The 13,173-nt window shown below is 40.0% G+C and overlaps 1 protein-coding gene across 2 annotated transcripts in view; it reads right to left on the bottom strand.

The window, feature by feature from the left end:
• Nucleotides 1–474: 474 nt before the first annotated feature.
• Nucleotides 475–13,173, bottom strand: part of SELENOI (selenoprotein I) — a 49,475-nt gene continuing 36,776 nt past the window's right edge. Inside the window, exons 6-10 of one of the 2 annotated variants that reach the window (XM_032215385.1) lie at nucleotides 12,231–12,339; nucleotides 9,180–9,228; nucleotides 8,742–8,922; nucleotides 6,957–7,139; nucleotides 475–4,560 (exon numbers count right to left, since the gene is read on the bottom strand). In XM_032215385.1, the coding sequence (XP_032071276.1) occupies nucleotides 4,432–4,560; nucleotides 6,957–7,139; nucleotides 8,742–8,922; nucleotides 9,180–9,228; nucleotides 12,231–12,339 (651 nt within the window). In that variant the 3' untranslated portion in view covers nucleotides 475–4,431. The remainder of the gene's footprint in view (nucleotides 4,561–6,956; nucleotides 7,140–8,741; nucleotides 8,923–9,179; nucleotides 9,229–12,230; nucleotides 12,340–13,173) is intronic. The other variant, XM_032215386.1, reaches the window with a different exon arrangement.

Genomic DNA, 13,173 nt, shown 5'->3' with positions numbered 1-13,173 from the left:
CAGCCGATAACTCTCAGACAGCCCTGCCCCTCCCCCCAACTCCGACACAGAGCCCTCATCAGAGCCTTCTCCAGACTCCAGGACTGGTCCATGTTCCTCCCCAACCTCCTCACTGCCCGAATCTGGCGGGCCACAATAGCTATTTGTTACAATGATATGTGTTCTTTTATTTTTAGAATACTCTGATAACAAATATTGATTGGCAGATAGATTTTTGTTTTTAAGACCAATATTTTCTAAATAAAATCATGCACATTTAATGCCAACACAAAAGAGAGAGCATTGAGAGAATAGTACTTCTTAGACCTGTATGTTACCTCTGCCCTGGCCCAGGAAAACTCTGTTATGATCCTCTTGTGTCTAGTACTTGTTTTTAACAGACACAACTCAAGATTTGATACATGGCAGCCCTCCAAAACTTTCATTTCTCCAAAACTTTCAAAACTTTCAATGAAACAAGCACCCAAGAAGATGAGATATTAAAAAGCTTGGAAAAAATTTATTGAAGTTTTATGTCATAATAGGCTTTTTGAAGTTTTTTTTAAATACAATAAATATTTATCAGTAATAATAGCATTTAATGGATCAGAATTCAAATCCATTGCCAGACTGTCAATCTCCCACAATACATTAAGACAGACATGAATCTTGATGAAGGGTGACAGACTGCGGAGCAACCCACAATGACATTATATAGTTTCTTATCGAAAGTATTTTCCCCCCCACTAGCAACAATAGCAATCTGTACAGTCAGTTTTGCTTTGACACAGCTTGTGCTGCCCAGAATCTGCTGGACCGAATGCTTCAAAGAATACAAGCCAGAAGTTGCCTTGCCCAAGAAGGGTAGGAAACGGTTCCTGGCAGTCAGCACCTATGAAGACCAAGGCACACACCCTCTTCCCCGAAAGAGACCCAGTTATCATTTTCCCCTTCTGGAGAAAAAATGCGAGAGAAAGTAAAGCTATCTCTTCCACGTTCTGCCCCTCTCCCCAGGTATGGTATCTTACAAAGAACTAATGATTTCATATTTTTACTTGACAGCCAGTGGCTTTCTGAAAACACCAAAGGTTAATCACAGAGTTAATCAAAAACCAATTGGTCTAATATTTATGTTTATTCTTGCTTCCAAACAGAACCTACTCTGAAAAGGGCACTTACCTTGCCTGCATTCCAGAGTCAACTTAAATGTGGAGAATGGATTCCTACCTACTCTGGCTTTCTTTTGAACTGAGAAACAAGTTCAATGGGTATTGATTGGGGAGATCTGGAATACCATCACTATTAAACTGTACGTTTTAGGATTACGTTTCAAGCAAAAATGGCACAGGGAGGGGTGGGATGGGGGACACTCATCTTCATTGAATCTGTGGGTAGATGCCAGTCTTCATGAAATATTTTTAGCCAACATACTCTTTCCTGAAAATCACGGAGAACAGTCAACAATCTATGTAAGATTTAAACCCTTGAATGATTTACTACTGCAAGTCAAAATGAACACAGCCCCAATGCATAATTTTTATTGGACTTACACCAACCACAAATCATCAGGGTTCTAGCTAGCTAGCATTCCACAGGTTTTCTTGCTGTTCATGCCTAGTTCTGAACTGCTATATTCTAATATATGAGGGCTATTCAAACGATTTCTGGGCCCAGCCCTTACAATATCTGCTTCTCTATGCAACCCACGTTTTGGATTCAGCTTTGCTAGTGGAAGCTGAATCTTGCTGGACTGTGGAGGGACTGGAAAAGAGCTACGTGGCATCAGGCCCCTAGAGTTGCTTTGCCCAGGAATCATCCTCTGTATCTCCAAGGTTTGCTTCAAGGGCCAAAGCACAGATACCTAGACAACAGTCAACCAAGGCAGAACAAACATCTGTTTTTTGGAACATAAAATGGAATAATTATTTGAAATGGCAAAAAAAGAATGTAAGGGGAATGGCACGCTATTGAAGAACTGGTTACAACTGCCCCCATCACATTCTATGCCATCTTCCATTCACTGAGGTAATCTAGAAAGCAAGATGAGGTTAGGTTCAAGGAGAACTTGAAGCCAGTGGTTACACCCACCTCTTGAAGTGACAAAATGTCCACCACTTCAATACTCAGTACCTTTATTTTCAGAACAGTAGAGATGAACCCAAACAGGGGGTTTAAAACCCCACCAATGGTGCATTTGACTCTCGCCGAACTTGCAATCAGTTTTAAATCAATAATAAAATAAAGAAAAACCCACACATCTATTTTCCTGTTTAAAGATGCTACTCCTTTAACTCGGACACTTAAAGAATGTTTTTTTTTTAAAGACAGCTGACTTTTCCCTCAACTTGAGGAGAGTCATTTAAGGCACCAAATTCCTTATTGAGAAGCCCTGATAGGTAGGAAAGAAGAATCACATTTTTTCCATTGAAGACAGACAGGCAAATCTGCCTCATATAACATGCCAGCAAGCTCATGCAAAAGCGAATGTTAGCCAGAAGCTGCGATGGCACTATTCTTGATCATCACAAGTGTAGATGTTCCTATATAATATGCATGCTTCTAGGCAGAATCTAATGAGATCATTTGCTAGCTTACATTAAGCCTGCATACATATAAGGAACCCTGCTTCCCAAGAATATTGGCTCCTGTGGATAGCCTCCCTTTCTGTCTAAAGGATTCTTATGCCACAGTAGCCCATGCAAAACTATACCATTGATCTGACAACCCCTTTATTTCCAAGACAAACACTATTATCCCAAAGAAAGACACCGAAGACCAAATGTTCCTACAATGATTCATTGCTTAACTGTAAAGGCAGAGCCTTCTATGAACTGACCACCTTCTTAAAAACAGAAAATGGTTCCAAGAGATTATAATTACATGCCCTGTTTCTTACTGCTGCTTATGATTCACAACTGATTTATTTTATTCTAACTATTGCAACGTCAAATATTCAAGCAAGTTCAATTCTTCTTTACACCCAAGTTTTACTCCATGTGCAGTGCTTTGATACGAATAAAAAGCCCCCCTACCCCCATTTCAAGTTTTGCTTCATAGCAATGGAATATAAGGAAACAAAAAAAAAAGTCAGAATTGTTTGCCCTCCATGCCTAGAAATTTCTTTTTCCTGCCAATAATGAGAATAGGGGCTTTCCTCGTTCATTGCCATACCAGACGTAGCATTTGGGGTAAGACTTGAGAATCAGAAAAATAAAACTATTTACAGAAAAGAAGGGGTAGGAATGAAGGCAAGAATTAGTTCTAGGATTTTACACTGTGTACATTTTGTTTTTTTGACATAATGCTTCGTGTTTACAAAAGAAAAGATAAATAATAATTTCACAACTCAATGTTTTCTACAGAATGGAATGTGTCATCCACAAAAAGAAAATGAAACAAGTGGACCTCCTTATCAAACCATTCATAAAGTTGCCTCTGCCATTAATTACATAGGGAAAGAAAATTCTGTGCTCCCTTTCTTCCGGGTGCAACCTTTCCAAAAAAAAATAAATGGGTTTAGGATGCACTCTTCATTTAAGCACACATACATAAACAAAAAAAAAAATCTTCTTCAAATAAAGTACAAACAGAAGAGAAAAATCAGTGCTGGGTCTTCACCATCACTCAATTGTTCAAGATTCCCAACCAGATAATAAACAGAAACAAACCATTTCTAAAACCGAACATGGGGATCAAAATCACTCGCACGTCTTCTTTTCAATTAATTGTACCCAAGAAAAGCAGTATCACTCGGAAAGAGTATGCATCATACCTAATAAACAATTCTGATGCAAGCCTACCTTAACTCATAAGATGGTCATGTTGTTTATCACAATCTTTACTTTCTCCTATGATAAACAAGAAGGAAGAATGTCTGTTACTCAGTCCTCCCCAATGCTTGAAATAACAGCATTTGCTGTGGCCCCACTCTCTCTTCGCACGCATGAGCCGCAATTTGGAGGGAAGAGGATAAAAAAAAGGCATTTGGAAAAATGTAACTGACTATTCATGGCTTAATGAAGTTGTGACCTCCGAGCTCTTTAGAAGAATCAATTGTTTCTTTTTTTTTAAGCCCCTCTTGGATCTCTGATTTTAGGATGTGGGAGAGTTTGCAATAATGTACTTCAGTTCCCAAGGGTCGATTTCTGGGCCCCTCGTTCTCAGCATAGCCACGATGACGGTTCTGTGGCAATCTTACAGTTCTGAAGCCACCGTCCATGCCTTTGTGCCTGATGATCTTTCTTTGAAGATTCCATGAGGTCCTCTCCTGATCATGTAGTTTTACTGTCTGCACATTTCTGGAAGGTGGCATGAAGCAGCAGGGGAGGAGACATGAACAACAGGGCTCTCTGGTTTCTGGGTCCTACATGTCCTTTGCCCATAAAGCATCCAAAGCAGGTTAAATCTAGTTCCATGGTGATGGTTGAAGTATATTTACACAGGCTACCAAATTTACAGTGCCTCTGAAGACCGCAGGCTGACATTTTCCTCCGATGATACCTTTACAATGCCTAGTCAATCAGAGCTGGGCTTTTGTAAAGAAAAGATTCTGATGTTGAAGTGTTTACTAAGCTGCCTCACCTAAATGGAAAGAGAAGAGAGCAAATGAAGTTAAACCTGAAAACAAGGCTGGGCATACAGAAACTCCCCACCCCCCCTTCTGTGCATTCACATTTTTTGTCTGGAGCAGAATTTAGAGTAACTTTATTGTCACTTGGAAAATACACCAATCAGCATACATTAAAATGAAATTTTGTTGCATACAGCTTGCAAGGGGTCACCACCTCCAATATACACTACATAAACATAACAAAATAAATAAATTATGCATACGCCCATATAGTGTGTGTGTGTGTGTGTGTGTGTGTGTGCGCGCGGACAGACAGACAGACGGACGGACAGATAGATATTTGCTTTTGTAGATTTTCACGGGTGTAGGTATGCTGGTCTTGTTGTATTTGGGTCTTTTCCCGTGTAAGATTGAGATTGTCTTGGTAACATTTCAGCGAGGTCTCACTAGCCATCTTCAGGCTTGGATTTGGGCTTAAAGTGTGATCAGAGCTGCCGTCTTTCTATAAATCTTGGGGGGGGGGAGGTATGGAGTGCTGGCTTTGTTTCAGTAAGTGGAGTGATTGCTTGCGTAGTTGTTTCATGTTTGGTAGATTGGTGCTGGCTGTGTGTCTATTGTTGTTTCGTGTTGCAACGGCCTGGGTGGTGGACAGGGCTCGTTTGTTGACTAGGGCTGGTTTCCAGATGTCTGGTAGGCGGAGGTATTGTCACGTTTATTCATGTTGTGGGGGTGTTTCTCTATTTTGATAGCGTCCAAAATTATTCCCTTGTTGAAGTGTTCTGTTTTGTTCCTTCAAAATTAATTTCATGTCCTGCAGCTTGCGCCCCTTCTCTTAGTGGAGGCTGCAAAACGAGTGGCAGGCCCAGCGACACTAGGGCTGGTAAGAGTTTGCCAGAAACAGAGACAGAACTTCTGGCCCTCTCTGCATCAGCTGATCCACGGGCCAAGGTTAAGGGGCCTCCTGCACCTCAAAAATAATAAGACCTCCCCAAAAATAAGGCCAAGCGCTTATTTAGGCTGTCAAAAGAAAATAAGACTGTGTCTTATTTTTCAGGGAAACACGGCAGCAATCCTCCAGGTAATCCATTTTCTATTGGCATTATTTCAAGGCAAACTAGAACTGGGAAGAGTATTTGAGGTAAACAGGTGATCCTACTTTTAACAGGTCCAAAGGATGTGCTGCAGTGGGATGTTCAATGTGGCTAGAGCATAGATCTCTAAGCAAGGACAACGTATCAAGCTCCTGTTGGTTTTTTTTTTAAAACTACTAATTGAAAGTTTCGGATTCCCTGCCAATCCCTGAAGCACCACAATTTTCATCCCCTTTGGTGTCTAAGAAAGGGCCCAAACCTTAGCATGTGGACCCACATGGCTAGTTCCCTAGACTTAAGTCTTTCAGTACACATTCAAAACTCTCAGAATCACCCAACAGTTTGAGATTGCTTTGGTTCTACTATTGTATTACAACAAGAGATATGCTATAGAAAATATATCCATGCAGGTTTTCACAGCCAGCATCAATCCAATGGTAATGAACTTCTGGCCAATCAGTTAAGCTGTAGCCTATTAGCCTGGAAGTTCATCACTACTGCATAGAAAATAGTTGAAAGGGTGGCTTTTCCTTTCATGAATGAATGAAAATCTTGTATTTATTTAACTTCTATTACTCAATGGGAACTCTTATTCAAGCTTTGGTCACAAATCTGTTACTTTAAAAACAGATTTTGATCTTACATTTGAGGCAACTTTAACAGATTTAGTCAGTTATCAATACTGGCTTACACCAACCCCATTCTCTATAGCAAAAAACAGCCCAAGTGATGAATAAATAACATTTCAAAATTGTGAAAAGTAGAGGTAATCCTCGACTTACAACTATTTGTTTAGTGACTGTTTGAAGTTACAGCAGCACTGAAAAAAGTTACTTATGGCCATTTTTCACATGACCGTTGTAGCATCTGCTTTGTCAAACAGTCAACATTCAAATTATTGGCAACCAGCATGTGTTTCTGACGGTTGCAGTGTCCCAAGGTCATGTGATCACATCCTGTGACCTTCTGACAAGCAAAGTCCACTGGAAAGCCAGATTCACAACAACTGTTACTAACTTAACAACTGCAGTGATTCACTTAACAACGCTGGCAAGAAAGATTAAAAAGTGGGTCAAAATTCACTCAACTGTCTTGCTTAGCAGTAGAAATTTGGGGCTCAACTGTTGCCATAAGTTGAGGACTACCTGTACAGGATTGCCTATAGATCAACCAAAGAGACAACTGAAGGGATCTCAGTGGGAAAGAGAAGTCATACGTTTTCCAAAGTTATCTCTATCACCTGTTGCCATACATGGAAAGTAGAGCAACACTGAATGGACAATGCAGGGAGCCCCAAACCCTTCAGAATGGCTTACCACATTGACTCCATAGTGAATGTGTGCCAACGTGATGACAATGGTGATTAAATAGAGGAGATTCGTTTCCTGTTCTGGTACCAATCCTGACATCACTACAAGGATAACAAGCGCAAGTGGAAGAAGCAACCAGTTCACTGGCTGACATCGAGTGCTGCTCATTTGACTGACGATCAATTGACACTGGAAGAAAGGGCAAAACATCAAAAGGAAGTTAAGGGGACAAGAAGGAAATTTGAGTTTGGTTTTCCTCCCAATCTAGGCTAGTTGAGAATTACAGTCTGAATGCCCCCGAAAGACAGGAAATGGGACTGGCTGTTTCAGGCGACCCAACACCCATGTCCCTCTTAGAGTAATCCACTGTTCCAGTAGTAAATCATTTGGCAAATGTAAAGGATGCTGAGAATATTTATACGGTCTTGATTTGGCCATTTTGGCCAATTCTATTTAGCATTGTCCACGATTTTGACGACTATCTAAATATAAGGAGTTACAAATACCCCGATTCATTCTAACATGAAATGGGCTCTCTTTGCACACAACAAAATCCGTAACTTGCTAAAGAGGCTTCCAATTATCCTGGGTTCTAAACTGTTTGGTTTTGGCTTCCTTACATGCCCTTTATCTTTCCCACCATACTGGCTGGAGGAATTCTAGGAGTTGAAGTTCACATATCTTGAAGTTGCTATGGTTGAGAAATGCTGCTCTGGAACATAAGAGAATCAGGCATCTGGAAGAGGCCATTTTTAGGCTCTCACATCCAAACTCATGCCCTGCCTCCACTGATGGCTATCTAGAGGAAATTGGGGAGTTGAAGGCCACACATCTTAAAAGTTGCCAGGTTTGAAAAATTCTGAGCTAGACTGTGCTTCAACACTTTCCACTGGTTTTCTAAATACTGGATTCCATCACTCTTGCTGATAAGATTAGTTAACTGTTAAAAGCAGTTTTTAATAGTATTTGACCAGAATCTGCTTTCCTTCATTGTAAATTCATTAATCTTTATAATCTCTATCCTGATAAAATACAGAACCTGTTGTGGTCTTTGGGGCATTGTCTTTTTAGATCAGTGTGCAAGAAATACATCTCAAGGATTATAGGTGGCTTCTTAGCATTCCTTTAAAAGTCTCCAGACCGGGAAGCACCAAATATTTGGATATCTTTAATTTTTAAGGCACCCATTACAATCCCTATCCAAAAACCTGGTCTTGGCTCTGCCTAATTCTGCAGAACAACCTCAATGTCTTGCAGTAAACAACATACAGTTCTCAGATAAATGGAAACTTCCCACCCATTATGGTTATTTCTACCTAGAGTTGTGGTGGCGCAGTGGTTAAAATACAGTACTGCAGGCTACTTCTGCTGACTGCCGGCTGCCTGCAATTTGGCATTTCGAATCTCAACAGGCTCAAGGTGAACTCACCCTTCCACCCTTCCGAGGTCAGTAAAATGAGGACCCAGATTGTTGGGGGCAATATGCTGACTCTGTAAACTGCTCAGAGAGGGCTGTAAAGCACTGTGAAGCGGTATTTAAGTTTAAGTGCTATTGCTTATTCAGATCCCTGCTTCCTCTCTTAAGTGGTGTTGGATTGTAATCACCAGCAGTGTAGGCAGTCATGTCAGCTACTGTAGAAATTGTGGGAGGGGTGTGTGTGTGTGGGCATGAGAGAGGGAGGAAAGACCGAGACTAAAAGGATGCCTGGTTTGGCTTAGACAAATGGACTAGCAATCAAAGCAACTTCCTGACCTCTGAGCCTTTTGGAAGCCTGAAAGGATGAAACTTACAGAGATATTTGCGAAGGCCGTCCCAACCATGAAATAGAAGAGGCGCGGCTGGGTCTCCAGGATATCTGTTGGTGACTGGAAGATCCAAAAGGTGCACAAAGTAAAAAGGAGGACTGGCGAGAAGAAAGGCAGCATGGCTTCATAGAAGGAGTGGTGCTTGAGGGTGCCTTTGGCATAGGCTCTGAAGGACAGAAGGTAGCAAACAAGGGCTTGGTGAATGAGTGGGCCAAAGCAAGGTCATTTGGCAGAGGAGAGTCAACATTTAAATGGGAGTTGGGAGCCTGGCACTCCAGCCAGAAATGGAGTAGCTGGTATCTCCATGGCCCCATCTGAACTTGAAAAGCCAAGGGAGAGCGGATGTTTGCCCAATATACTTTGCTTTTTCAACACTATTTCTGCAATGTGCAGATGCTACCCGTGAAAATGCAAAACACTTACTTGTAGTAATTGTTCAAGCTCATGGGAATGGTCACAATAAGCGCACAGCCTAAAAAGGAAAAGAAAGAACCAATTTACTTTTCCAACGAATCTGTCTTTCTCCTTCAGATAAAAGCAGGAGACCCAACCAAATTTTATCCTGATTATTGTCTCTCTGTTTTGGGAGCCGTGCATACTGTTATAAATCAAAGCAGCATTTACACTGTTAAATCATAATCAAACAAATCTTATGCTCCGTGTAATGTTTGAACTGGATAAAAAAAAACCAACAGATATCACAAATAATTGTATATGTTCTCTCTTGAGAAAATAAAAAAAAAATTGGAACATTGTTATAATTTAGATTTGCATCAACAATTTATAGACTCAGGCCTAATATTTACAAACTTATTAACATGATTGTTTGCTAGTTTTCAAAAGCAGGCAAGGAATTAGCAACTTGGAGCCTGTAAGTCATTCCATTCCCTTCCCAAAACCTCCAAAACTGCATCAAAGAAATTCAATCCATACTGATCCACAATGGCATATAATTTTTAGATTCTGAATGGGAACAGCAACAAAATAGATGTAATAAACATCCAATAGTCTTATGTTAGCTCATGTAACGTGGCAAAGAATGATAAAAACTCAATGAGAGAAGGAGTAGTTATTAGGACTACCTTTATAATGCACGAGGAGAAATCTGTATCTGATTGTAAATTGCTGAGGATCAAGAAAATAATTTTTCATACACCTGGCTTAAAATTTTTACTATTTTGCATATGTTTTCATGTATTTTCATATCTTAGCAGGCAGCAGTATCTGGGGCTATTTGTCTCACCTTAAGACAATAATCTGATGTTATTCAGGTTATTGTCAACAATAACAACGAAGGTATCAAATCTATAGATTTGGATTCTAGAACAAGGAAGCAGAAACCACTTCTGTATTGTTGCCAAGAAAATTAATCTCTCTAGTTTTGATATTTGTTCATTTAATTTATTTTAGAATTAAACTAGATACTGTGGTTAATGCAGATTATTGTCCCAAAGATATTTTTCCAAAAGGCACATAGATCACATTGACATGTATCTGCACAGACATCTACATATTTTTCTGAGTATAAGACGCACAGGAATATAAGATGCACCAAGATTTTGAAGAGGCAAATTTAAAAAAAGTTTTGCACTCTGCAAACCTCCTCAAAAAAACAGACCCCAAAACGGGCCCATTGTTTGTCAAAAAAAGGGCATGCCTAGCCTTTAGGAGGCTTGTAGAGTGCTACTGGGGGATGGGGGAGGGCAAAAACAAGCAAAAAAACAGCCCATTTTCCGCTCATTTCTGTCCTCCCCAGCGCCCAGGAGCACTCTAGAAGTCTCCTAAAGGCTATGGACAGCCATTTTTGCAAAGGGGGCAGAGTTTCAGGAGGCAAAAAATGCTATATTCAGTGTATAAGATGCACCCTCTTTTTGGGGGGAAAAGGTGCGTCTTATACTCCGAAAAATACCACACATTGTTTTGTTTCAAAACACATTGTTTTGAAGTATGTGAAATATGTTGAAACAGATCTATATTTTTGCTGATGTTAAAGGAATTAAAGCACCTTAAAGATAACATGGTAAATTACCCTCCAAGGCAGGGGGTATTTTGAAAGCTTTTAGAAAAGCACAACTACCTTTTGGATAAAGGTGAATGACCAAGCAGCCCCTAGCTAGAAAGTAACCACTTCAGAAACAACTGGAATAATTAACTAAAGTTCTGTGCACTTTGTGCTGTATGGTGTGATTTGGCTGTCTGCCAGAAGAGGGCTCCAAGGAATATGCTAGATTAGGTTACAGATTTGTGCAAGCTTTAATATACGTATGTTTCCTGGTGCCCAGAAGAAAATGGGGGAAAAAATAGCAGAGACTCAAACTTGAAACAAAAACTGTATTCCTCTCTTGCTTCAAAATTTCCTGAATTATTGAGTTGGTCAATAGGAAATACCTTGGTTTAGATATATGTTGGTTCAGAGAATATATTCTTAACAATGTGGTGAATATGTCATACTTATTCCAGTTTATTCACATTCATTTTCCAAATACTTCCCCTAAAGTCAGTGTTCAGACAATTCTTTTTGTTATGTTCCAAGAAGTCAGTGTTGATTCCTAGTGACCACTATGGATAGGTTTTCTCCATGATAATCTCTAATTCGATTTTCCAAAAGTGCATTCATAGCCTCTGTGACTGAGTATATTCACCTTGTTGCTGATCATCCTCTTATTTTATTTATTTATTTGCTGCCCATTTCACCATGAGCTTACAACAATAAAAGCAATAAAACCATACCGACACATGTATCTGACTACAATAATGTAATCTGACTTCTCTTTCCTTTCACCCTTCCCAGCTTTAGAACCTTCTCCAGAGAACAATTATGTGTCTGAAGCTAGATAATTTAAGCCTGGTCATTTATGACCTCAGTGAAGAACTCTGGGTTGATTCGTTCGATGATTCCCTGGTTTATTTTCTCAGAATATTCTCAGGAGTCTTCTCCAACACTGTTCAAAAGTCTCAATACCTTCTTATCCTACTTTTTCAGAGTCCAACTTTCACTTTCATGGAGTGTCATAGGAAATAGCATTCTTTACATAATTCTTATCTTTTGTAGGTATATCTTTTGCAAGGCCTTCATGGCTGCTGAACCAAGTGCTGGTCTGCAGCACATTTTTTGAGCACTCACTCCTTCACCTTTGATAGTTGATCCTAAAAGGCAGAAACTATCTTCCACTTTGATATTTCATGATCAATTCTAATGCTTTACTTTTACATGCACTTGATTATCTTGTTATATACAATTCATTTGTGACAATGCAGACAGACTGAAACCTGGTGATAGTTTTAAGCTTTCAACAGAAATGTCATCTGGTATGAAAATATTCTGGAACAAATAACTTCTCAGTGTGACCTCCTCCCATCCCCCATCCCATAGGAAAATTCAGCATAAACAACAAACATTTTCTTGATAAAGGCATGCTAAGTTTTGGTATAAAGCAGCTGTACAGATACAGGTTTCTACAAGCACTTTCTTACCAATAATCATGGCAACGAACAGGTCTTTATATAAAAAATGAAACAGGAAAGGGTTGTACCAGGCCTCCACTCCTATGATGGATGTCACGATGTATACTGTTGAAATCGTCTGGAAAAGAAGGGAGAATTACAGATCTTTATAATCATCATCTATCCAGCATTTCCAATTGACAAAGCTGTCTAGAGATTTAAAAATATATATCATGTAACACGAATGTTGTGCCAATTGGCAAAGCAATAATGGTCTGCTCTCAAGTTGCCATGGGCAGGAAGGGGGGAGAACTTATGGAGCAGTTCAGCAGCCATGTTCAGAAGCACATTCCACGCATACCTTCCTCAAGGTCAGCTCTCAAATTACCAAGCCGGGCTGAAAGGCAGGGTTTTTACAGCCTGTAAAAGTGCCTTGTTGGACAATGTGATTAATGATACACTCTGGGAGGAGGGGGGAAACAGGGTCACAGTTGCATTGTAAATCACTTGGGGCAGTGCTGACATGTTGAGCCTAATAAATAACTGGATTTCTTTTGAAATTTGGCTCAAGGCTCATGCGTTAATTGGGGCATGCGTAGGAACCCTGACATATTGGTGGAAATATCCCAAAAGAGTCTTTTCTTCTTACCCTGTTCCTGCTGCAACTGCATGTCGAAGTATTAGTAATTAGTGCAAAGAGCAGAGCTAACTTTTCTTACCATTGCTAAAAGGGAAATGCGCACACTGGGAGCTGATCATCCGGTTTCCAGTGCTCCCCCATGTGCGTGAGCTTGGTACCGAAAAGGTTAACCAACACTGGTATAGGCTAACAGCATGACTGTATCAAGTTCAATATCATGAAAGACCTATACACCATAGACCAATTTAGCTGAATCCTGAAATCAGATACAGAAAGGACGACAGGCAAAAACGTTTCATCCGATGTACTCCATTTACAGTTATGAGATTTTGG

Source organism: Thamnophis elegans, chromosome 4, assembly GCF_009769535.1.
Source record: "Thamnophis elegans isolate rThaEle1 chromosome 4, rThaEle1.pri, whole genome shotgun sequence".
Lineage (NCBI taxonomy): Eukaryota > Metazoa > Chordata > Lepidosauria > Squamata > Colubridae > Thamnophis > Thamnophis elegans.
The sequence above is the reverse complement of the archived record's forward strand: the minus strand, read 5'-3'. Positions and strand labels throughout refer to the sequence as shown.